At 37.4% G+C, this 24182-nt stretch overlaps 1 protein-coding gene across 1 annotated transcript; it reads left to right on the top strand.

The window, feature by feature from the left end:
- Positions 1–1473: 1473 nt before the first annotated feature.
- Positions 1474–15273, top strand: GPX7 (glutathione peroxidase 7). Its single transcript, XM_009683252.2, has 3 exons — positions 1474–2456; positions 9466–9727; positions 11094–15273. Exons 1-3 carry the CDS (start codon positions 2250–2252, stop codon positions 11255–11257), a joined length of 633 nt encoding a protein of 210 aa, XP_009681547.1. The 5' UTR covers positions 1474–2249; the 3' UTR covers positions 11258–15273.
- Positions 15274–24182: the final 8909 nt, after the last annotated feature.

Consider the following 24182-nt stretch of genomic DNA (forward strand, 5'->3'; position numbering starts at 1 on the left):
GTTTGCAACTCTAACTGGCGTTTTTCCTACAGGCTGAGATTTATTAGAATACATCAGATTATTTCAACAAATTCCAACACATTCTTTCCAACAAATAGCTGGACAGACAGTAATACAAAGATGTCAGTGCAGTTTGGCTCTGAAAACTTGAGTCATTATAAAACTAACAGTCTTTGACATTGTCCCTCTCTCTCTCTGTGCGATTCTGCCTTCTTTGCTAGTGTTAGAGAATGCTTTATTCCAGGGAGTAGTATCGAAACGTGGCTGTAAAAGAGAAAGCTAAATTCTACTACAAGTTGGCCATTATTTAAAGGACTTCTAATTCAGTGTCAGTGATCAAAACTTTCAGATTCCAAGCTTTGTTTGTAGGAGAAAATGTAATTTTGAAAGCAAGTAAATTTTATCTAGAAATCAGAAACAATAAACATGGAGATGTAGGAGGCAGGTTTTTTAAAGTCACTTTCCACAGCAAAATCTTGCTTGTCTCATAGTATAGTCATACTGCCTCACCTGCAGTCTCATGCCAAAACTACTGTATTATTATGCCTAAAAGATTGTAGAAAATCAGTAGAAGTGTACTGTATATTTTTAAAAATTTGCTAGCCAAATAAAAAAAAAGGTTTCAGAAGGTTTCAGTTTAATTATTTTCAGCAAGCTGGAATGAAATATTTTATTTATTCTTAGGATTTACTATTTTTAATTTTTTAATTTATTTATTAAAATGTACATACTATTTTAAAGCTATATTCTCTGTGTCGAGCTATGTCTGAAGAGACTCTGGAGCTTCTTAAATAATTTATTTATAAAATGGGGAATTCATACTTCACTGTCTTCCAAAGGAAAGTTTCTTGGTCAATACCGAAGCCTGAAAAGCATACAGAAAAATAGTACTTATCTGTGAGGATGAGATCAGAACTTCAGATTTTTAGCACAGTATGTCTTCCACGCAGATAGCATGGTAGATTTTTCACCCGTGTAGAATATTGCATGATTTCTTGGTGTTGGATATCTACTTAACCTGAAATACATAAAACCTGCAAAATCTGTAATGTTTAAAAACTATTATTAAGTCTTTCAACTAGTTATTCATGTTTCCTTCACTTACAGTAATGCCACTTATGCTTAAATTACTTCACCAAACTTGATAAAAACCTCAAAGATCTGCCAAAACTCTAGGTTTAAAAAAAAAACCACACACACACAGTGAGATTACAAAATGTAATTGGCTATTCAAAAGATAAATTTCCAGTATGCCTCATGTGTGCTACTTCAATATTTTCTGTAAATCATTACCTTTTGTTTTTTCTTTGCCAAGAAGTAGCAGAATCACAGGCACAGAAGACTGGTTTTTCAGTCCAAGAAGAAATCAATGACCATCAAACGTTTCTTGTTACTTCATATATACAAATCCTCTTTCTTCCAGCAGACATAGTAGCAAATGGCACAAATGGCTTTTTTTTTTTTTTTCCCCAGACAACCCACGAATTGCATCACTACACTGATCCCCCAAGTAGCTGCCTTGGCTCTGTATTTCTGCAAGCTTTGGTACCAAATTCAGTTTCTAATGCTTGATGCCTCTTTCTCACTTAGGAACTCCTTGGTGATGTGCTTTCTCCCAGATCACCCTGTCAAGACCCGCGTGGCCTGGCCGGCCACTTTTCTCGAGCCGAGCGTTCAGACAGGGGACGTTCCAGAAGGCCTAAGCGCGCTCCATTTCACGTGACACTGTTTGTAACGCTCAGTTTTTGATAACCGTATGCTCTGACTCTTGTGCAGAGCACTTGAATCAGTAACCACTAGCCACCCAGCCACTGGTATCCTTTGACGTTACATCATAGTTATTAGCTGCTATAATTAGTATATTAAAAATACCTACTTGCAAGTCTGCCAACATTGTGATAACTCTATGCCATATTTTCCTAGGACATAGTCAAAGCAGCTCCCTAAGTCAGCATCCCCCAAAGACGCATACAGTACTGCTATTCTTGAGCTGAAAGAACTAGCCCTTCAGTTTGTATGTTGCACCCATAAATGGCCTTATCTAATACACCACTGCCACAATGAAATACTCCATTGGAGAGAATCTGAATCCTTCATGAAGACATCCTCCTGAGGTCTTGCATGAACACAGATCCTATTAAATCTCTGCAGAAGAGAGACTGTTGCAAAAGGGTCCGTTTGCAGCACTCCTTTCTTTCCGGCAGCACTTTACTATTGTGGCAAGTGTCTGTGCAGCGCTGTCTTGCAGCATGCTAGATCCTGAGGGCAGTGTGGAGCACAAGGCTTCCTCTTCCTTCCCCAAAGTTTTCCTCATCCCTCTAGCCATGCTCCTTGCAATAGCAGCGCTCCTGCTCTTAGCATTTTCCGCTACTCAGCAGAAAGAGACTGATTTTTACACTTTCAAAGTTGTAAACATCAGGGGCAAGCTAGTCTCTCTGGAGAAATACAGGGGCTCGGTAAGTCTGCATGGAGATGGGCAGCTCTCACACTATCACTAATCAGCCAGTCCTTGCATGTCTGCAGAAAGCAATGGGGGTGGAGAGATTGTACATTAACATGATGCGCGCATGCAGATGGATTTGTTTTTATGACTTCTTTAACTGATCTGGAGTGTTGCCTGCATGCTTCCTTTAATACCATTCCCTAGGTCTTTGCACTCTGTAAATAAAACGTTTGCAGCCTAACCTCTCTGTGTGGCGGCATCTCTTCCTCGTGCGGGCTGCTCCCTGTATACGTGGCAAGCAGGGAATGCCTGCCTTCCATTCAGCAGGATGAATTGCACTTGACTGTGGCTGCTAAAACATGAAGCACAGGAAGTTTGTACCTTTGTACAAATTATTTTTGGAACTTATTTCCGCTTTTAGTAAACATTTAGTAAATTCTTTTTACCTAAATCCCATTTCCCTTTGAAGTTTTGCATCAAAAGAGATGGAATTTAGCCAGTGATTAATGGAGTTAAGAGTTTTCACCATAATTAGTAAAAAAGTGAGAGACTTGCTATGTACTATTTTAATATCAGTGTACAGTGAAATTGTGGAAACACCATGCTATTCCCCTTGTAGTCAATTTTAGCATGACAGAGAACAGTATGAAGGTCAGATAGACACTGCATATGCTTTTTTACCTTTTAAATGTCATTTACATATTAAATTAAGGAGTTGTAGACACAACTTTCCTTCACAGTTTGAGAAAAATTGTCTTGAATGTAACTTGATTTTTTTTTAATTTGGTTTATGGAAGAATGAAGAGAGGTTAGCACAGAAAGGGTGGCATAGTATCTGTAGCTCTTGTAGCCATATTCACAAATTGCAGAAGCTAAAATCAAAGCATAAAAGCCACCACCTCCATCCTTAGTGCTCAAGTGACACATCTTATGTGCTACAGCCAGGCCAGTCCAACAGCTTCCCAAAAAGGAAGGCTCCACTCTTCTCTTTCACCCTTAGTCTCAGCTCCGCGTTTCCACTTTCTTTGTCACTAATCCAAAGTGGTGGGTGACCAAAATATTTGCGGGAAGAAACAGAAGGCCTACAGTAGGGGATGTATTTCTGAGCTCAGAAGGGAGGGCTACTGGTGCATTTGGACCAAATGAGAGGCCTCGATCTTATCTGGTCAAAGTCCTCCTCTGCTTTTGTTCACAATGCAGTCAGAGAACAGAGCAGGTGGGGAACAGATCCAATGCACACACAGATATCTGTTTTTGAGAAACTATGGAACCTGTTTAATATTAAGCAATATTTACCTTTTTTAAGAGTTCCTTCCAAAGGCTCTGTCAATAAATCCTGTCACTGGGGCATGTTTTGGGTGCAGGTCGCCTGCAAATCTTTCTAAATAAGCAAATACCACCTGTATCTTCTCTAACGCAGGGTGAGAATCAGCATGGCAAGGACTAAAGGGGGAACTCTGAGGTTTCCCTTGTGGAATTCCTTATAGCCCTCCTGGCAGAGACAGGGGGTGTTTGTCCCCTCCAGAAGAAGCCTTAGGGCCTGCCCCAGTATCTCATGACTCCTCCAGGTCAGGGGTGCGTGTCTGAATCTCGCCTAGTGCCATGCTCCAGGGGTGCCTGGTTTCATAGCAGAGGACTCTAGCACTAGAGGAAAGGTATTGCCATCAGTGAATATTACTCCTTGATCTTTGCTAGACCATAAGGAGAAAATAAGCATCTAATTTTTTCTGCATCTGCCTATCCCACTGCAAGAGCATTCATTCCACAACTTTTTTTGCTTTTCCAAGACCACAAGTACTTTGTGGGAATTACTTATTCCAAAAAGTGATGACCGGCTTCTGTCCAAGCTGTCCGACCAAAAGATTTGCATTCAGAGAGCCCATCCACACTCAGTTCAACTGCTGTTTGAGAACACACACGCACAATTTAAACCAGGTTATACCAATAAAATGACCTTTTTATGTCAATATGTTAGAGCTCAATATCAAGGTAGACACAGATCCCATTTTTTTCTTAAAATAAACCCACTTATATCTGAAGTTAGATAACCAATGTACAGTTGTAAGTTTACCATAATATTTTAAAGTAATTAAAACAAAGCAAATAGCAGTATATGTGTGCTGCTGATGTTTTAAAGGAAGTGAGTCACTAGTCAACCCCTGGAACAATAGTCTGCTAATTGCTAAACCAGTTTTTAACAGCCTGAAGCTTTCTGGCAGAGGTAGATAAAACATTTTCTTCAACTCAGTCACTCAAATAATTTAGTTAATGTAATCTGTAGTCAAGAAACTACCTGGGAATTGAAAAAGTCAGAAGTGTTCAAAAAATAGAATAAAGTCTGCTAATTCTAAAAACATAAGAGCCATGCTGGGTAGAAACAATCAGTGCAATTCACTACTTGCAGAATCTTTCTTCAATGACTCATTACTAATATAAAAAGTTTTATATTCAAATCACCGAAATAATTTTATTTAGTAAGAAAAAAAAATGAGGCCAATTAATTCAATTTCTGTTCAAGTGCAACTTGATGCAAACCACAAGTACTAAGTCAGTTATATAGTAAATAAGAAATGTATTACTTACAAGTCTGAAATAGTAAAAATGAGAAGATTAAGGATCAGATTTTTTTGCGCTGAAAATAATGTGCGCAGATGCAATGTATCCTCCACTTTAATAAAAATATCAAAATAGGTAAGGGAGAACTCTGTTTTCAAAAGGGCATTAGAAATTATATTGCCAGAATGCTACAAATTTGGCATACATTCAGCAAAGCTAGGTATATTAAATCTGTCTGAAAGCAGAGAGAGAGGACTATTATGATGGACAAAAAAGTGCCACAAGTGAAACAGATCAAAAAGTTAGCTGTTTTATTCTGTCCCATGAGAAGATCGTCCTCCTATGCTTTATCTAGGCTATCACTCTGATGTTGTTGATCCATCTACATTAAATATAATGGGTGGTGATGGATAGAGAAGAATCATCAGGATTTAAACAAAAGGAGGTTTATCAGAATAGCCATCTGTATCAAGAAAGTTTATATTTCATTTTATGGTCTGTCGGATGTGCTCTAAGTAAGAGGCACTATTCCTGCCAAAAATAGTATCTATCTGGAAGTCAGAACTGCCAAGCTTCTGCTGTTCCCTACTGTGTTTATACCTACCCAGATATAATAGTACCTACTTACCTACCTACCTACCAACCACAGAGCTAAGTACAGTGGCTGAGGCTTAATGAAGCAGCATTAGTGCAGTGCTTTGGAAACCTTCTGCCAAAGGTACTATAATAATGTTAAGTCTTATTTTACTGCTGGAAGTAATGCTAGGCACTTTGCATTGCAGCTCTGTACAATTCAAGAATGTATTATTACTGAATGTGTATAAATACAGAGTAGAGATACTTAATTGCTGTACAAAGCATTGCTGTTTTTTCCACGAAGGCAACAGTTCCCTGCATTGGTGTAATCTGACCCTCTAGATGGTCCTTCCATCAGTCTGATGGAGCCATTTAAAATCTCCAGATCTAAAAACATAAGTATCTACTGTCTGTGCTAAAAGGTCCATGAAGCATTACTTGAAGCTGATAGGTTCATAAATCTCTCTAGGGATCTTTTCCTCAAGGAGGTACACTTGTGTAAACATGAAGTAAACCAACAACTATTTTTGCAATGTAAAAATGATTTCCCTATTAGAATGCATGGGTTTCCTAAGAAAAGGGAAGGAAAACATAGTATTAAAAGGTCAAACAACGGCTAAAACACAGTTCAGCTTTAATTAAACCATTTTTGCAAAGGTCCAGGATGAATTGTTTGCACTGCACACTAGATGGTGTACTTGACTTGCACTCTCAGAGGATGAGGTGAGAGAAGTCAGTAAAGTGGAGTATTGAGTTTAATTTAAACCATTAATGGTCTTAAAAATTCAAAGTACAGCCTCTTTATGAGAACAAAAAGAATGACTGTTGTTTATAAAAGATAAAATACAAACACCAAAATACACATCACCTCATTTCATCGTTTGTGTTACTCAATAGAAACACTTAAAAGATGACTTGCTGAAGATTTTTAAACATTCATTTTAAACATTCCTTATGAAATACTAATAAATTCTGAAAAATCTTTATGATATGTTATTTATACTTTTAGGATGTTGGCAATATTAAATTGTCGAATTCAGTAACAGAATGCTTTTTTTCTATGAAAAAAAAGAAGAGAAGCACCATATATCTGCCTTTCAGAAAAAAGGTGTGCGTAGTTTCCTTTAGAAGAATGTTGGGAAGTTTGCACCACTTGCATTGTGAGCTCATACCTTTCATCATCATGCTGAGCAATCACTGGTGTTAAATAGCTGTAAACTAAAATAGTCATCTCTTTTTGAGTGCATTCTTTCAAGCTCTGCTCAATTCAAAATCAAATAAAATTATAAAAGCTTGATGATTTCATTTGCAGTTCATCTTTCATATTTGTTATAATATGAACATAATAATGTACATAGCCTTATTTCCCACAAGCCTCCAAGGATAAATTCTTATATTACATACTGTATTTGGGATAAAGTACCAATAGCTGTGAATACACTAAGGTATACGAATACTTCTGCATCACAAGAATGCTGAGCCTTAAACTATATTTAAAAAACAGGCTAGAATTTTAGCTAAGGAACTACACGTGACTTAACTCTCGGTATTACATTTATTTTTACTTCGACCATTCTGTACTACAATTGTTACTAAAACTTGGAAAACAGATTATCTGAAGAGAACAGAACTGCCAATGATTATTTTTGTGTCTAATACATATTTATAAGATGTATTTGAAATGATGACAGTCTGAAATAGGAATGCAACATAAAATTACTACCTCTTCTCTTAAAAATTGTCTAACTATAAGGCAAATCTTTGGATGTTTTAGGAGACTGATTTAAAATTTCATGTAGAGCTTGTAAATATAGTCTGAATAAATGTGATGCTTTGGAAGTTAGCTAGATGGCTGCAGATGATATTTCATGTGCAAGTGTACAGGGATTCCTTAGATTATATTCTGTTGACAGAATATACCCCAAAGAAGATTACATCAACTTCTGCCTTATAAAATTACCAGTCCTCTAGGGAAAACAAACAGTGCTGCTCAGAAACCTCTTTAAATATAGCTGCATGCCCATACAATATAGAAAATATACAAAGTAAGCGTTAATGTTTAACATAAGAAATTATAAACAGTCCCTTAGCTTTCTTGTTACTCCTTCCTACCCTTCTAGAGATTTCATCCGGTTGTCCCATACCTTACCTAGATTATGAACTTTTATATAAATGATTGTTCTCTGGCCTTAAAAATGCTATACATATGTAGTCACTTATTTTTGGATACATTAGCTATCATTTAGGTTTATGTACTCTATTCATGCTTCCTACATACTTTTATATTTTGTATAAAAACATACACATAGGAATATAGAATAACAGTAACATTAGAATCCAAAGCGCAAATCGAATAAGGCCAGCGGCCACAAACACAAGAGTGCAAGACCTAGAGTCAGGATTATTTACTTCCTTTTCTTGCCATGCAGCTACTTGCTGTTTAACTTTCATCAGGTCAATGAATGTGTCCAAGCTGCAAGCTTTCCTCTTGCTGCATTGACACCTATAATGCTGCTCTATCTCACAAAAATGATAATGAAATCAATATGCCAGCTTGTGTGGAACTTTGAGACTTCGTTGTAAAAAGATCCAATGTGAACAGCTACTGTTATGCTACTAGTACTGGAGAATGTGTTGGCTGCTTCGATTACGTTCAATCTTTTTTCACAATCTGAGAATGAAGGACCAACTTTTGTGCTGATTTATAATTTGTAGAAACTCAGTGTCTTACAGATTGATTCAAAAAAAGTAATAGAATATAGTTTTGCGTAAAAGAACTTACCACTGAAAAGGGCATAATGCTATTATGATAGAGGCCTATAATATTCAGCTTTAATCCACTCCCATGAAAACATTAGAAAGGGCTCAATTTCTATAGGATTAGTTATAATTCACACTTACAAAAATTATAAGAATGATAAAAAGTATAAGAAGTCCAAAAACACACTCTAAAAGTTATTTAAGGATAAAATACCTCCAAAATCTATGGAAAGCTCTTCATGTTCTTGAGAAGCTATGTCAGATCAGGGTTAGGTCACTTTATTTCCCCCCAAATTTTTTGGCAGAATCTGTTCCACCATGCATTCTCCTTACACGTGCCTTCATTTTCAAGCAGTGCTCATTTTTGTTTGGCATCTTTCTTTCTGCTGGATCTGCATAGGCAGATACCTGCCTGGTGGTAGCATTTGACTGATATCACTGCACACAACATCAAAGATGACCAGCTATAGCAGTCACCCTTTAAAGGATAGCATGCACATTCTTCACTACTTGGAACCTCTAATTGAGGTAGAAAACCGTTACGCAAAATATGTTGCTGTTTTGTCACGACTTAGTGAACTTACTCTAGAAATGGGCTGAAATTTTACAGTCTGTACTGCACAGACTAACCTAAAATCATGTAATTACTTCCACTGGCTTTCAGATCTAGGCATCCATACAATGATAAATGCATCAGCCGGTTCTGTATCAGTACTAAATTCTGTAAGAAAGAATAGGCTGCACAACAGGTAACGGAACAACCAAAAATACATTAATTCGTAAGTCTTTGATAAACTACCCCATATACCTCAACTAGATGATCACTTCTTAAATATCCTTACAGATATCTAAAAGGCAGAACAGAAGAGATTCTGGTTTCTCTGTAAACTGAGAATTAAGATTGCTAAGAAGCTTAATAAGTATTATATTCATGGTTCCCAACGGGAGTAAATAAAAAATATATATTTTTAAATCTGCCTATAGTGAACAGAATTCTGTGTGGTTTCAAACATGAGTGTTCAGTCACAGTTCTCTAGACATTCTTAGTTTTTGAGAATAATTAATACCTAAGCCTACCTATTGGAAAACTGACATGTGTAGCACATTTTTTAATCTCTCTTGTTCTTTAGGTGTCTTTAGTTGTCAATGTTGCAAGTGAGTGTGGATATACAGATAGCCACTACAAGGCCTTACAACAGCTACAGAGAGACCTTGGCCCATACCATTTCAATGTGCTGGCATTCCCATGCAATCAGTTTGGGCAGCAAGAACCAGACAGCAACAAAGAAATTGAGAGTTTTGCACGGAAGACTTACGGCGCCTCTTTTCCTATGTTCAGCAAAACTGCCGTCAGTGGTGCTGGTGCAATTCCTGCCTTCAAGTACTTAATCGGTGAGTAATCTGGAATATTGGAAGGTTGTTTCTACAACATAGAATTCCTCTGACACAAGATACCATGCGACTGAATAAGGGTATTTATGTTTGTGCTCACAAAATCATAGCACAGATTTGTCAGGGTCAAAGAGGTCAGAAGTTATCTAGTCTGTCCTTCTGCACAAGGCAGGATTTCTGTCTCTCTTGACATGTTTGTCTGAACTTCTAAAAAGATCACGAGTGATGAAGACCCCATAACCCCACATTTGTGAAGGAAATGTCTTCTGGGAACGATCTGTCATAAAACCCAACCTGACATGATATCACCTAAGCTGTATTCTGCAAGGACCACACCACTTCCCCTTCTCTCCAGCACCACAGTGTTCTCCCACATACCCCTGACTTTACACAGAGTGTTGCTAGTATTATTTTTGGCTACCCCAAGAACTCCTCCGCGTGTCTATACTGAGTCTTTCTGCTAGCCAAACTTCCTTATAGTCCTCTTCATGTCCTTCCGTGTCTATTTTGCCCAGTGGGCTTGTTACTGCTGGCATGTCACATGAAAACTGCAAACCTTGTGTTTCCCTCTTGGTCCACATGCAAAGTGAGGCTGCCGGAGGCAGGACACTTACTGCAGCACATTGACAAGACAGTCAACAGTGAAGGTCTAGCTGTGTCTTGATAATACTTTGGAAATAGTATTTTGCCCAGCGTATGATCAATGGAGAAAGATGTTACTTTGTAGGGTCTGTACTTGTGTAGTTAGTGGGATGAAACTCTTGGTCTGACTGAAAATGCTTTCCTGAAAATTATGCTACTACTGTAACAGAATAGTAAAGGATAAGAGTATGACCGAGGTGAAACGGCTATGCAGTCATGTAGAGTAAAAACAGTAGTAGATTAGGATTACAAGGAAAATTCCTCCGGGAGCAATTTATTTTGCTATTTCTTCATGTAGCATTTCTTGAACCATTACTCTGAAGCATGTGATACTGGGTACTTTTGGAGACAAAATCCTAGGTAATTAAACTACTAATCGGTTCTGATACAACTATTTTTTTACCCCAAATTCCTTTTATCAATGTATAGCTATTTTACACTATACATATAGTATACATACATGCACACACACACACACACACACAAAGTATAGTACTTCCTCCTGTCTGCCTGTCGTAAGTTTGACTTTGTTTTGCTAGTCTCCAGGGGACTGCTGTCTAGATAAATCTCCCTGTCTGTCAGAAAATTCATCTTAATATTCAATCTGAGCTCTCTCTTAATTTTATATTCCTTTTTCCTCTGAGATACTAATCATCACATGTCAATGACATGCAGGAATTGGCTGATGTGTTTTTCTTTTCTAAGTTTGTTCTCTTCCCCATAGATTCTACAGGAGAAGAACCAACATGGAACTTCTGGAAATACTTGGTGGACCCTAACGGGAAAGTGGTAAAAGCCTGGGACTCTACTGTCTCTGTTGAAGAAATAAGACCTTATATTACAGAACTTGTAAGGAAAATCATCCTGAAGAAGAAAGATGAATTGTGACTTTCAAAAGTTCCAGTATGCCAGTTACACCTTTATTGAGAATTAAGACTGGAATTTGTCTTTTTACACTCCAGAAGAGGGAATATGGGAAAGGGAAATCATGACTAATGGAATCTATATTCGCCATCCTAAGAATACAAGATTGTAAGTTCATATGGTCAAAGCAATTTAAGTTATTCTCCAGCTGAATTCAATTTGACCTTTCTGGGAAAGAAGACTTACCAGCAATTGTTTCTTTCCCAATTCAAATTATGGATTGTTGAAAACATTACAGAAAGTCAGTTAGTGTATCTCTAGGATGAAGGCTGAGAATAATTATAAATTCCTTAAAGAGGTATCACTGCCACCTACAATTCTCTTCTCACATTTTGATGAACTGAATTAAAAAATAAAAAAAGAGTAAAGAACATGATTGACTTAGGGCATGCACTCGGGCAAAAGCCAAAATAGATATCTTCAAACCAGGCAGACCTAATAGATATTCGTCTTTCTAGTTACCAAGGCCAAACACAATTCACTGTATCTGTCTGGGTAGTTAACTAGGAAGGGCATGAGGAAAACTTGTTTATAAAACTGAAATGAAAGAATTATGAAGATGAACTCTCTGCAAAAATTATCCAAAAACTATCAGAAGAATTACTACATTCTTTCACCCAGTAAAGATTATCAGATGATATTTAAATAGCCATTTGAACATCTATAGGGTCAGAGCCTACAGGAAATGGACATTTCTTTCTTACATTATCATTCTGCCTTAGGAAAATCACTCTTGCCTCATACAGTCTGATTAGGTTTATGTTTTCAGTTCATAACATCATCTGATTTTGCTGCATGTAGAGACAAGCATTAGAGAATCAACATTTCAACATGGAAAGCAATTTTTAAAAATTTAATGTTACATTGTTATATAATGCTCCATTGTTTATGTTACATTAATATCATAATGTTTAATGTTACATTTTTCAAATGTGTTACTCCAACATCTGCTCAGACTCATAGCTCTCTTAGCTCATAGTCCTCTTAGCTCATACTAGAATAATAGCACAAACACGGCCTCACTGTTCTTTGAACAACCTTTTGAAAATCTTGTCAGCAAGAACTCCTTTCGTCTCAACAAAAACACAACGTACAGGTCCCCAGCTCTTAACCCTAGAATGCTTTAAGAAGAATCGAGTCTTGTCCAATTGCAGTATTATTGGACAAGCAAAAGCCTTTTTTTGTGTTTTGTAATGCTTTTTAAAGTAGCACAAACAATATTTGTCCATATAGTTGTCAGAGCACCAATAAGCCTTAATTGCCCTGACCATAGTATAAGCTTTTTCCAACCGATCATTGCTGTTATAGCTTGTCAGCTTGAAACCAAAGGCAAATGTTACAACATGCACTAGCTTGCAGAAAAAGAGGGGAAGAAGAGTACTGAAGAGCTAGAGGAAACAAAAGTGTTGATTCTAGAGTAACTGATGGTTCCAATGCTTTGAGAAGTTGCTGTCTCCTGAGGTCACTGTTGGACCCTGCTCTGTAGAGCAGTCTAAGGAAATAGGAACTACTGGAGCTACTTTAGGATTTGCAGAAAGGCCCCGAGAGAAAGACCGTACTGCACAAAGCAAGCTGAATTTGCCTGAATGAAGCCGAGAGCAAGGGTTTTTTATTCTAAGGAGAAAAAAAAAAAAAGGTGTGGGGAATAAAAGGAAGAAGTAGCAGAAATAGAAAAGCAAGGAGAGCAAGTAAGTAAGAAGGGAGAAATGAGAAGGAAATGGGTGAGCAGATTGTAGCCCAAGCCTGGCGAATCTTTGAGACAAATGGGGGATGGAAATGTTCAGGCTGTGTTAATATTAATGCGTATGTTCCATGTTACATCAGCTAGTTCTCCCCTGGAGTGTAACTTAACAGCACAGGAAATTGCTGCTAGTGGCAGTGAATACATCTATGTTTTCCTCCTCTGATGGAGAGAAGGAAAGGGTATTCTACAGTCCGTTCAGTTGCTTAGTCTATTCTTATATGAATCACTGTGTTTAAGACAATAGTTACAAAGGAACATCAAAAAGAAAGCAGGATCAGGGCCAGCTGTTCTGTACTGGGACAGAGAGCCTAGCTACTAGGAAAGGAGATCATTTATGAATTTATAGATTCTTCATCTTTTCCTCTGTGCACTGGTACTAATTCAATGCCCCAGCATGTTGTTAGCAGGTGCTGCAGGGCTGAAAATAGTCTCCTTAGAAAGTACTTCTTCATTTTATAATTGAAGAGCTGCTGAACCCAGACCATACTGTGAAAGACATTTTAAGACTTCTCTATTTCAAGTTAGGGTGTCCCCCTTCAAACAGAATTTGGATTTACTTAGTTCTGATCTTGCATTCTTTATAAGACAAATTCTAGAAATCTGAAGAGCTATGATGGCAATGACGAGTTGGAAGAAATTCATACTATCTCAACAGATATTGTTTGTTCTACTTAAAAAAACATTATGAAGCACAAAAAAAGCTTTTGCTTGTCAATAATGCTGCACATTGGACAAGACTAGGGTCTTCTTAAAGTATCCTGGGGTTAAGAGCAGGGGACCTGTACACTGTGTTTTTGTTGGGATAAAAAGAGTTCTTGCTGACATGATTTTCAAAGGGTTTTGTTTGTCAAAGAACAATGAGGCTGTACCTGTCAGTATTATTATTCTAGCATGGGCTAAAAAGATCTGCAGTTTGAAGTCTCAGCAGATGTCCAAGTGCTGTGAATAACTTAATTTTAATGCTGATGACTATTAGTGTTGGTGTTGTTCTTACCATTGCGGCAGCTTAAAAGGAACTAAGGTAAGTATTACATAGGCAAGACTTGATACAGCAACGAATTTGAACAGGACATATAATTTTAAACACATGAATACTCTCTCAGAACTTAATAGAAACATTTCCATGGTTAAATGAAGCATGTGACATATTTTCAATCCTTTGTTGCATTGGAATCGCAGGTTGTAGAACAAATGTTTTGGTCTTTTAAACAAAGTTACAGAATAAATGTAACCATTTTTGGTTATAGATTGATTCGTATCTAGTCATGTGATAAATTCTTCATGAATACTTGCTCAGAAAGATTGCAAACCAAATTGCACTGGGTTGTATTTGTTTGCTAGAACTACAACAGCGGCATGCAGAGATCAGAAATGACTTTTTGGGCTCATGAGTTCTGACACTCTTTGGATCTGATAGAAATCTTCCCTAGGAAAAATCCTGGAAACTGTAAAACAGCACTATCTATTTAGTATGAGACTATCCGCTTTGCAGCTTGTCTGCTTTACAGAGAAAACAATGCTGCAAGTTAACAGATGTGTACTTTAACGTATTGAGAGTCATCATCTAAGGCTCGATCTCTTACATTTGCAAATTTGAAGGTGTAAACTCTTGGCATGTTGATTTAAAGGCTAAAGATGAGACACAAGACGCATGATTATATACAGCTGTATGCCCCCTATGGCACACTATAGGGAAAAGAAATGACTTAAAAGCCTGTCTGCACAGTTTACAATCAGATAGAATACTTCTGGACTCCCAGAATTTTTTCTCATAAAGAGTGTGAAATCAGACCTACATATATCCAAAGCTCCACTCTGAAGTGGAATATGGTATATTGAAATAGTAATGAGCAACAAAGAGGAGTTTAAATGCTTTTTTTTTTTTTTTTGGCCTTGTAAGGAGAACTAAACCAAATGGCCTAGTTGTCCTTACAATCATCTCTGGTAATTTACTTGTATACTAGGGACATTTCTCTCAAGTTTCCATTGCGATTCTGGCATGAAACCTCGGTGGAAAATCAGACACAATTTCTCTCTCCTGAATCCATGGTACCATTTCAAACACATCAGCCCCTTCAGCTGATGATATTCAACAAATAGCTAACCATAGTCACTACTTTAAAAAGACTGGACATCCACTTGACTAAGCAAAACAAATTTTATGCTACCTGCAACTATTGGATCAACTAAATATGTCCTATACCACGGAAGTTATACTGCAACTACTTGTAGACCCAAAAATAAAACAAATTTAACAAGCTTACCTCTGACTCATTTAAAGAAAGAGTCAAGCATGCAGAGAAATCAGGTATTCTCAGCAATACGATATTAATAGATCCCAGAATGAAAACATCACTGATAAAACACAAAACACTTTACATACTCTTAGATGGATGAGGTAGCAAAAGCATAAAGATATTTGGGAACTAGGTCTGAACCATATTAAAGCTCCGCAGCAGAAGCAGAAACAGGGCAGAAGGAAATACCTGAGCTATACCTGAATGTTCCCTATATAGTAGGGGTGACGCTGTGATCTAATATCACAGAGCCAACACATCAACACAAGGTGCCTACCATATGGCATCAGAAAGAACAAAACTCATCTTTTATGTCAATGCCACAGCGGTTAGGCATAAGCAACAGCGGAGGCCTGTCTAGTGATAATGGCTGACCTCTACACAGGAGCTGAGGTCAGCCCAGAGCAACTTTCCTTTCCTAGCCTAGAAAACTTGATACAAGCTGTCAATCTACAGACCTAAAACATAAGGCATGCTCTTTTATCTCAGAGCATTGGAAGATACCTGTTCAACAAGAAAATCTTCTAAACTAATTCCAGAAAATGAGAACAGTTGAAGGATCTCAATATATGAAGTAAGCAGACTTGTATTCTGAAAGGGAAGTACAGCCATGACAGTTTTGAGATGTTTCTTCCGGTTTAGTTCATAATTCAGTGCTTATTTTCTCCCTTCTCTAATAACAGTGGGACAGCAGAGAATACAAGGGATGTTTAAGATGCTTCTGTTGACAATGGTTTGAAGGTGGACTATGTGTCTCTGTGTAAGTTGGAGGAGGATCACTGTCATTGGTTCCAGTAGTGGTAGCTTGATTTTAGCACAACAGACTAAACATGACTTGGTGGAGACATTCTGACATGGCTCTAAAAGGGTGCTGTGGCCCTGTTTTTGTTCCACAAAACTCAGGAGACTGAGCCTCACCTCAGCCCCTACTTTTTCTAGAAAAAACATTCCACTGATGTCGCCAAAATTCACTTTGCCAGGATCAACGCAAAGCAATTTCTCACGAAGTCTGTCCTTAGATACACTCTTCCTTAAGTTCTGTAGCAGATACAAGAGTTACATAAACGCAAACAAAAATGAGAATATCAGTGAACAAAAACGATCTGAGTTTATTGTGCATCCCCAATTTTAGAGTGAATGCTTTTCTGTTTATTTCATATTCTTTAAAATGTTATTTCTAAGCACTTTAATATTTATTGAAAATAATCACGAAGAATCAATGTTTGCAATAATATCTAGTAGGCTGAAAGGTACCTGACCCAACAAATAAGCGATACTCTCAACTCCTTGCTGGAGACTCAGTGCTCTGAGACACATGCCACCTACTTCTTCCTTCCTAAGGATTATGTATGCACTAAAGCACTGTACGAGAAAAAGCTGCTACAGATTTCTGCATTCAGCATCTATGTGATATCCTGATTGGGTACCATCAGTGTTGGACTTGGCTCCTTGCATTGTCAATGTCTCCTTTCTGATACTTAGCATGTGAATTAATCTGTCTGTGATCTGATTTTCCTCTCAGTTAATAGAGTTGATAATACTACACAAAAAAGTTGTGAGTTAATTAATTAATGCATGAAATACTGTCTTACGTGGAGGCTGGTGCTCCAAAATACAATCTAATATGAACAGAAGTCATAAACCAAGAAACAAAAGAGGTTGTGTACTATACTTGTAACAGATGTACTGATGTGAAGGAAAAGCCAGGTGCCTAGCAACTACAAAAATTTGGCCTTTCTTGTGCATTAGGTCACTGACAGCCAGTTACAAACTCACTTTTCATGAAGCTCTCTATCCCCTTGAATGGCAGAAATGCAGGAAATCAGCTGTTCTCAGGAAACCGTTACCGTCTTGAGCCAAAACAACTGGAGAATAATGAGGTAAAAACCTTTTGAAAAAACAGCTCGTCAGCTAGCACCTCTCTATCAATAGAGCCTGGCTAGCCATCTTAATTTATACACTCTAGTACCTTGCAGAAACAGTTTTAAAAAATCTCCATATTTATAAAACTCTTCTAATTACTCTTCCACTTATTGGTCCTTTTTACTGTTTGTATTATCTGTTCTGAATAGAAGAACCTCTCTGGGACCAGATGGTGACTCAACAAAAAGTGACTTCATCGTGGAGGAGGGACTTTTTTATCACTCTTCTAAATAAAATTCAGTAGTTGATTTATGAGCTGAATGCTTTACTTTCTAAATAGAACAGACTGGCAGCATTAAAATATCAGTCATTTGCAGAAGAGTAACGAATGCTCCGCACTCTCCCCACTGTTAGGCCAGGTTCTCTTTTGGCATAGGCTTACCACAGTCAACCTGTATGCTTGTTATTTCTCTTCCTTTTATATTTTCATGTGGAAGATGAATACTTTAAAAGTTATTATAATAACTGGTACAAGATTTAAATACATGCAATGAAACGTCTCTGCATTACTTTGAAAGAAAGCCTACAAAGCTCTTTAACACTGGGAGGGATATATTTCCATATTGCTGATAGGCTTTATTCACATTCAGCCCCAAAAGCCTGGAGAATTTCCAGAGATAAAGGCTACTTCTGTACTATAGTGAGGTTTTAAAAATTCCTACACCTGACAGACAATGTCGAAACCCTTAAAGGTGAGGGGGATTACTGTTTATGTTCGGTCTTACGTAGGATTCCAGTTTTAACTGCTTTTATGGCCACAATTCTTGTCATTTGTATGTCTTTTTTTTTCTTTTAAACAAGAAGTCTTCAGAGCTTCTGAGAACAAATTGCAGTAATATAAAAACATTACAGATCTCCTACAGGCATTATTTTGAAATAGAAAAGAGATTAGAATTTAGAGTAGGACCTTCTGATGTAAAAAATGTTTAGTGAGATCAGAGTTCTGAATTTTAGACCTGTAATGAGATAAAAATTCAAATTTCCCCCTGGAGTGGGGAGATTAGTGCTTGTGTCTCAGTCTGAACCTTTTGAATGTGAAATTTAAAATGCAATTCAATTATAAAACAGCAGCCAGTGAAGCAAATAAGAATAAAAATTGAAATTCTATCCTCTTTTATTCCCATCTTTCTTTACTTTGGTACAAATGCTGACTTAAAGTCAACAGCTGCATGATTACATCATATTCATATACATGTATTCACAGACAGCAGAGTTGCTGCACTGGAGCAGCAAAGAGGCTTCATCTCACATAGGTGTTTACAGGGCCGTTAGTAGGCATGATGGAAGCAGTTCCCGATAACTAAAGCAGCTACGTTGGAAAAACATTTGCTGCTGTAGAGAATTTGTTAATATGAAGTGAATCAATATGGACCGCTAGTGAACATTCGTGATCAAAAGCGATAAGGTGATTCTGCCAATCTTTTTTGCAGTCTTTTTCCACTGACTGTTTGACTTCATTGGCTGTATACGATACTCCGTTCACAGGCTGTAGCTTTCATGAATCAGCCCAGAATTCACAGCTCAAGACAAGCCTTGAAGTCCTGTCATCACTTGAGGATCCCTTGTTCTTTACAATCCAGATAACATAATTATAGTTTAACATTGACCAAGTGTTCTGCATCGGGTGCCTCGTTTTTATAAATTTACATGATTTGGACATTCATTCTGTGAACTTGGATATATTCTGACTTATGCCGTTAGAAAAGTAATTTTTCAGTGAGTGTTTCTGTTAAACTTCTATCCTCGATTACAGTAAACAAACAAACAAACAAACAATCCCAAAGACTTGTCCTTTTTAATTGCTGAATGCAGTTTTAACATTTTTGGGGGCAGTGGTATGTGTTTTATTCTGTTTATTCCATGCTGTATGTAATGTAGTTCAAAACATGAATATTTGTCAAAACAGGAAAGTTTGTTACTGATGTAACTACAGTAGTAATAAGAATAGTAAAGTGGAACAATTTTAGCCAAGGATGATAATTAGCATATTCTGTTATTGAGACTCACAGCAACCTCACAGCAGCATGAAAAGAGCTTTATGTTCATCTTATGGATGACACAACCAAAGCATGTGGGTGACACCATCTTCCCAAAAGCTTGTAACAAGTAAATGAAAAGCAAGAAACAGAACGTAGACCTTCTGATTCCAAGTTTGTACTGATATATCACCTTCAGTTAATCAAAGCAAGAGAAAGCAAGTCATGTCACATAAAAGCCGATTGATTTGTCAGCAGTTAAAGTGAGAAATAGAAGGCAACAGATAAATGAAGTAATTACATTTCCTTCCATGAGACAAACAGCACTGCTACTGTAAATTAAGATAACTTAGCTTGATTTTGCTTTGTCTATTTCTATTGAGATGTTCATCATTTCTGTCACAGTGAGCTGCACTGATACATTCCACTGGCACTTTGGTAGCAATACAGAAACAATTCCTGTCAAAATCCCTTGTGCAAATTCCAGGTGTACAAGAATGATGAATGTAACCGTCATTAACAGTAGGCTTCAATAGAGGTGTATTGGCTTAGTGTTGGCTGGAAGACAGACTACAGCTGATATCATATTAGTGAACACACTAATAACCATATCTTACTTTTTGCTATTGGATCACACATCTTCTGTAATGCCTAACTCCTAGGAAAGAGCTAAAGAAATGCCCTACACACCTCCTCAGACTTCAGACCTTTTAACACGACACTTAACCAAACTTTTCCTCTTCTAACTTCCTCTGAAATGGAAATGCTTTAAGTGCCTTTTCTCTCTTCAACTGAAAAAATACTTCCTGTGAAAACACCGCTGGTACGTACTGCTAAAATGTTTGCACTCTAGGAAAGTGGACAAGACCTCGTGTGGGAGATCTCAATCGCTTTGATACCCTGGACTAGGCAGGAAAGCATATGGGGAACTAAAGGCCTAGCCTGTGACTGAGTTTAGCATTTGCTCATCAGTGTCTTCCAGGCATTGATCAGAACGGATGCCAAATGGATTGGGTGACAAGATTCGATGAAGTGGTCTGTTTAGAAGTCAGTTTCTGATCTCTTCTTGCCCCATACATCTGCTTTACTTGAGATACATGGAGCAGCATCAACAATCAGCAATCAGGAATGAAATAGGGGAGACCAAGATAAAAAAATAAAAAATAAAAGTACTGTGTAAAGGAAAACAGTGGAGATCCTAGGGGAGAAGTCGACAGAACTATTTTCCTCAGGAGAAAATAGAGAAACTGTCCCTCAAGTTTCACACAGCTTCTCTACCAAATGTTTTCTTCCTCGCCTGAGAGGGAGCCACTTTGACCAGCGCTGGGAAAAAGTTGATAAAACTTTTCCCTATTTGTACTGTGCGTAGCTACGCTAGACTTACTCAGGGCAAAAAGACTATCTTTCAACACAAAAGGCAGCACACAGATCCCGGGAGCAAAACATTTGAAGCAAAAAATGAAAAAAGCAGAAATGAGAGTGAGGGCCAAACGTTCAAAACAAGGACACCACTTGAAGATAATAAGCAGAGGTCGCTAGACAGGCAAAGATTCTAGGGAGTCCTTAGATCTCCAGAGGACCTCTGACAGATGTGCAAGACAGAAAGAAGAAACAGGCTTCTCACGCACACAACACTTCTCACCAAAACTTATTGTCCAGCCTGGGAATATTCATTTTAGCCAGTGCTTGGGGAAATTTGATAAAAATGTGCCAAACTAAAAGCCTTGAAAGTTTGATGTACCCTCAGAGTAGGATGAGTATGAATGCCATTCATACTCAGTGAAAATCCAACTCCAGCAACAGAAGAGAGAAATAAAAATGAGTTTTTGCAGCTAGGAAAGAAAACTGAAGTTCTGTCAAGAAAACAATTGGTAAGAAAGGCATGTCATTGCTGGTGACTAACACAATAGCGGTATCAGGACTGAAAAGTCCAGCTTCCCATCTTCCTGTAATTATATGTAATACACGAAGCATGAAGGAATGCACTGCGTGACTTCTTTCCCATCAGATTTAGAGCGCTATCATCCATAACGAGGCTGAACTGACACTTCTATTACGATTCTGATTGTTTATGGGATTTTGCAGTATCTTACCTTTTTTTTTTAAATCAGAAGAATTTTTCAATGTGTTTTTAAACGCAGGGAAAAAGTGCATTCCAGATGTTAGCCAAATGAGAGACAGAAGAGTCCCCTTTGCTGAGTTAGCAATGTTTTTGCATGGTCATAAAATACTATCATAGTAATTAGAAGCAATACTTTGAACTTTTCTATCATTTTCTGCTCGAGAATCTGAATCATTTTATGAATAGTAAGTATGTCTCTTCAGTTTTCCTACTAGAAGAAAAATTATTGACAATGTGCAATAGGCATCTGTGCCTCCAGAGTCAGGTATGTGAGAAGGGCATATAATGAAACATTCTGATAACTGTAAAATAGATAAACGCACCAACCCCTTACCTCACAGGACACTGTGAAAATGAATTAATGTCTGTGAAGCAGTCTAATTATTACAAAAAGCTCAGCTTGAAATAATTCTATATTCACAGTGGATATGGTTCATATATGCAGTAAATAAACTTGACCACACATTAAAAAATAATAAGAAAATAAACTGCTTAAATTCCCCCATCGCAAAATGAGAAGGAGTCTCTTTAAAAAATAGTGTGTGATTGTGTTATTAGCCCTACGTCTGGCACTTCTACATTCTGAGCCTAACCTAATATTCTTCGAATGCAATTTTGTACATGTAATTCCTTATATTTAACAACAAATACAGAAAACAAGAGCAGAATTTCATGTTGGCAACCACGAGTCATCTGGAACCTTTCAAATGTCATATAAAACTTAGCCATATGTATGAATGAAATAACTGGTAACAGTAACAGTTGGTCATCATCGGTGTGAAAGAGAAATGAGACACACGTTTCACCACAGGATTTGACATATATTTGACAGAAATGCATGTGACATAATGTGTGCTGAGAGAAAAGGAATGGGGACAAGCAGGAAATCTGGGTTCTGTTCCAGGCTCCATAGGTAAATGACCTGGTGAGCACAGATGTCTTCCTGTTCCTACAAAGCTTAGTCCTCTTTGCCTAGTCCTTTCAGTTCTTTCCTGGTCACTCTTTCCTACTCCCATCTCCCCATCCTAGTCCTAATCTCATTGACTACTAAATCCCAGACCCCGAACTTTAAGTTTCTCATTTCAGTTCCAGTTTCCTACAGCAACCTAATTCAGTGCCTGCATCACTAAATTTTTGGCCCTAATGTCTTCATTTGCTCAGCTCCTGCTTCACCATGTGAGCTGTGACTCCCCCACCTCAGACTTCAGACCTCCCTTCCATTTCATCTTTTCCAGCTCCCTTCACTTAACCCTTCTGCTGGGATCCCTGTTTCTCTTTTCCAACTTCTCTTCCATTTTAAATCTTCCTCCCATGACTCCAGGGCTCACTACTTACCCTCTAGTGAAACTCGATAAAAAATTGTTAGTGGGAAACAGAAACACAGGACAGAAAACTTCAGTCCAAATAACAAAGTTGGGCAAAACAAGGAGCAATTGAAAATAGGCTCCTATAAAGGAAGTACTACGGAACCTTAACAATATATGATGCTTCCTTCTCCACCTACAATAGAGAGAAAGATGTGCAGGAGGGTTAGGGAGGGAAGAGTTGTTACTACTATTAATAGCTGAATCTCTTTGAACTATAAACAAGAACAAATGTTCTCTATGATGGCCAAGAGAGCGAAAGGATTCTGAGCTAAGGTGCACAAAAATGTATGAAAAATATAACTTAAAAATATTAAATTACTATGATATAATAATTATATCAAAAACAGTATTTGATTTTTAGAAAATCGTCCTCAAAAGACTGAATCTAAATTATTGGTCTAAGAAGTTGAAGCAAAGAAGCAGAAAATTAATACGCTTCAGTTCAAGTTTACAGTGCAAATTGTGGGAAGATGTTTTGTTGTATTTTTTGTTTACCTATATCTAGAAGTCACTGCCTCGTACCTGTTTTCTGAAGGTGTTTTCTTTAATCTTCAGTATCAGCCAGGGAGTATTCAAACTGTGGTAGGAAGTAACAGTTCATTATGGGCCTATGAATTTATCATTTTCTGTTATCATATATTAATGTACAATCGGTATTCAAAAGATTCAATAACTTATATGTTTTACAAGTGCTAGCTCTGATGGATGTACTGCTTAATTTAAACAGTCTGAAATAATAGTTCCATTATTTCTTACTTCCTTACAGTTGAGTAACTCAGTCTCAGAATTATCCTGTAATCATCACCTACATGCAGAAATTACATGTTTACCAAAATCCTTCAGATGTTTCACACTTCTGTTTAAGTAGAAAGTACATTACAGTATATAACTGTATCTCAAAAATTACAAATAATCCTGTTTTACAAGCAGGGTAAATAAAAGCACAGAAAAGTTAAATGGCTGAGCAAATGCCACATTGTAAATGTTTGGTAAGTAAGGAGCACATCATCTCTGTGCCTAAAGCTCAGCTCAGTAAAAACAACTTTGCCTTTTCCTATCAAAAAGGAAAAAGAACGGAAATAACTCCACTAATAAAAATAGCAGTCACGATTGTTTGGCTAGGTTCAGTGCTGGAAATCGTTATTACCTTTGTTATTATTCTATGTCTAGAGGGATAAGTGTGAAAGGGTAAAATTTGTTTTCTTTACATAAATGAGCCATTGTTACAAAATATTTATCAACAGCAACATCTGAAAAACTGTAGATACTGAGGCCATCAGACATCACATACAAGATACTTATCAGGATTCCATCTTCACCTTGAAATCACGCGTGTCAACACGTGCAATAAATCTTCCTGTTTCACTCTGCTTCACCGATTCTCCCCTTTCCTTTAAATTTTGACTGAAATCTCTTCTTATTTCCTGAGGCTCAAAATTACTTTTTCCCTCTTCATTATT

This window comes from Struthio camelus, chromosome 8 (genome assembly GCF_040807025.1).
Source record: "Struthio camelus isolate bStrCam1 chromosome 8, bStrCam1.hap1, whole genome shotgun sequence".
Classification (NCBI taxonomy): domain Eukaryota; kingdom Metazoa; phylum Chordata; class Aves; order Struthioniformes; family Struthionidae; genus Struthio; species Struthio camelus.

What these genes read in the sequence shown, in the direction of transcription:
- GPX7 (XM_009683252.2), top strand. Translation starts at nt 2,250, where the DNA reads ATGCTAGATCCTGAGGGCAGTGTGGAGCACAAGGCTTCCTCTTCCTTC. An exon ending in TGGAGAAATACAGGGGCTCG is followed by an intron (nt 2,457 to 9,465) that starts GTAAGTCTGCAT and finishes CTTGTTCTTTAG; the next exon opens with GTGTCTTTAGTTGTCAATGT. An exon ending in TGCCTTCAAGTACTTAATCG is followed by an intron (nt 9,728 to 11,093) that starts GTGAGTAATCTG and finishes TCTTCCCCATAG; the next exon opens with ATTCTACAGGAGAAGAACCA.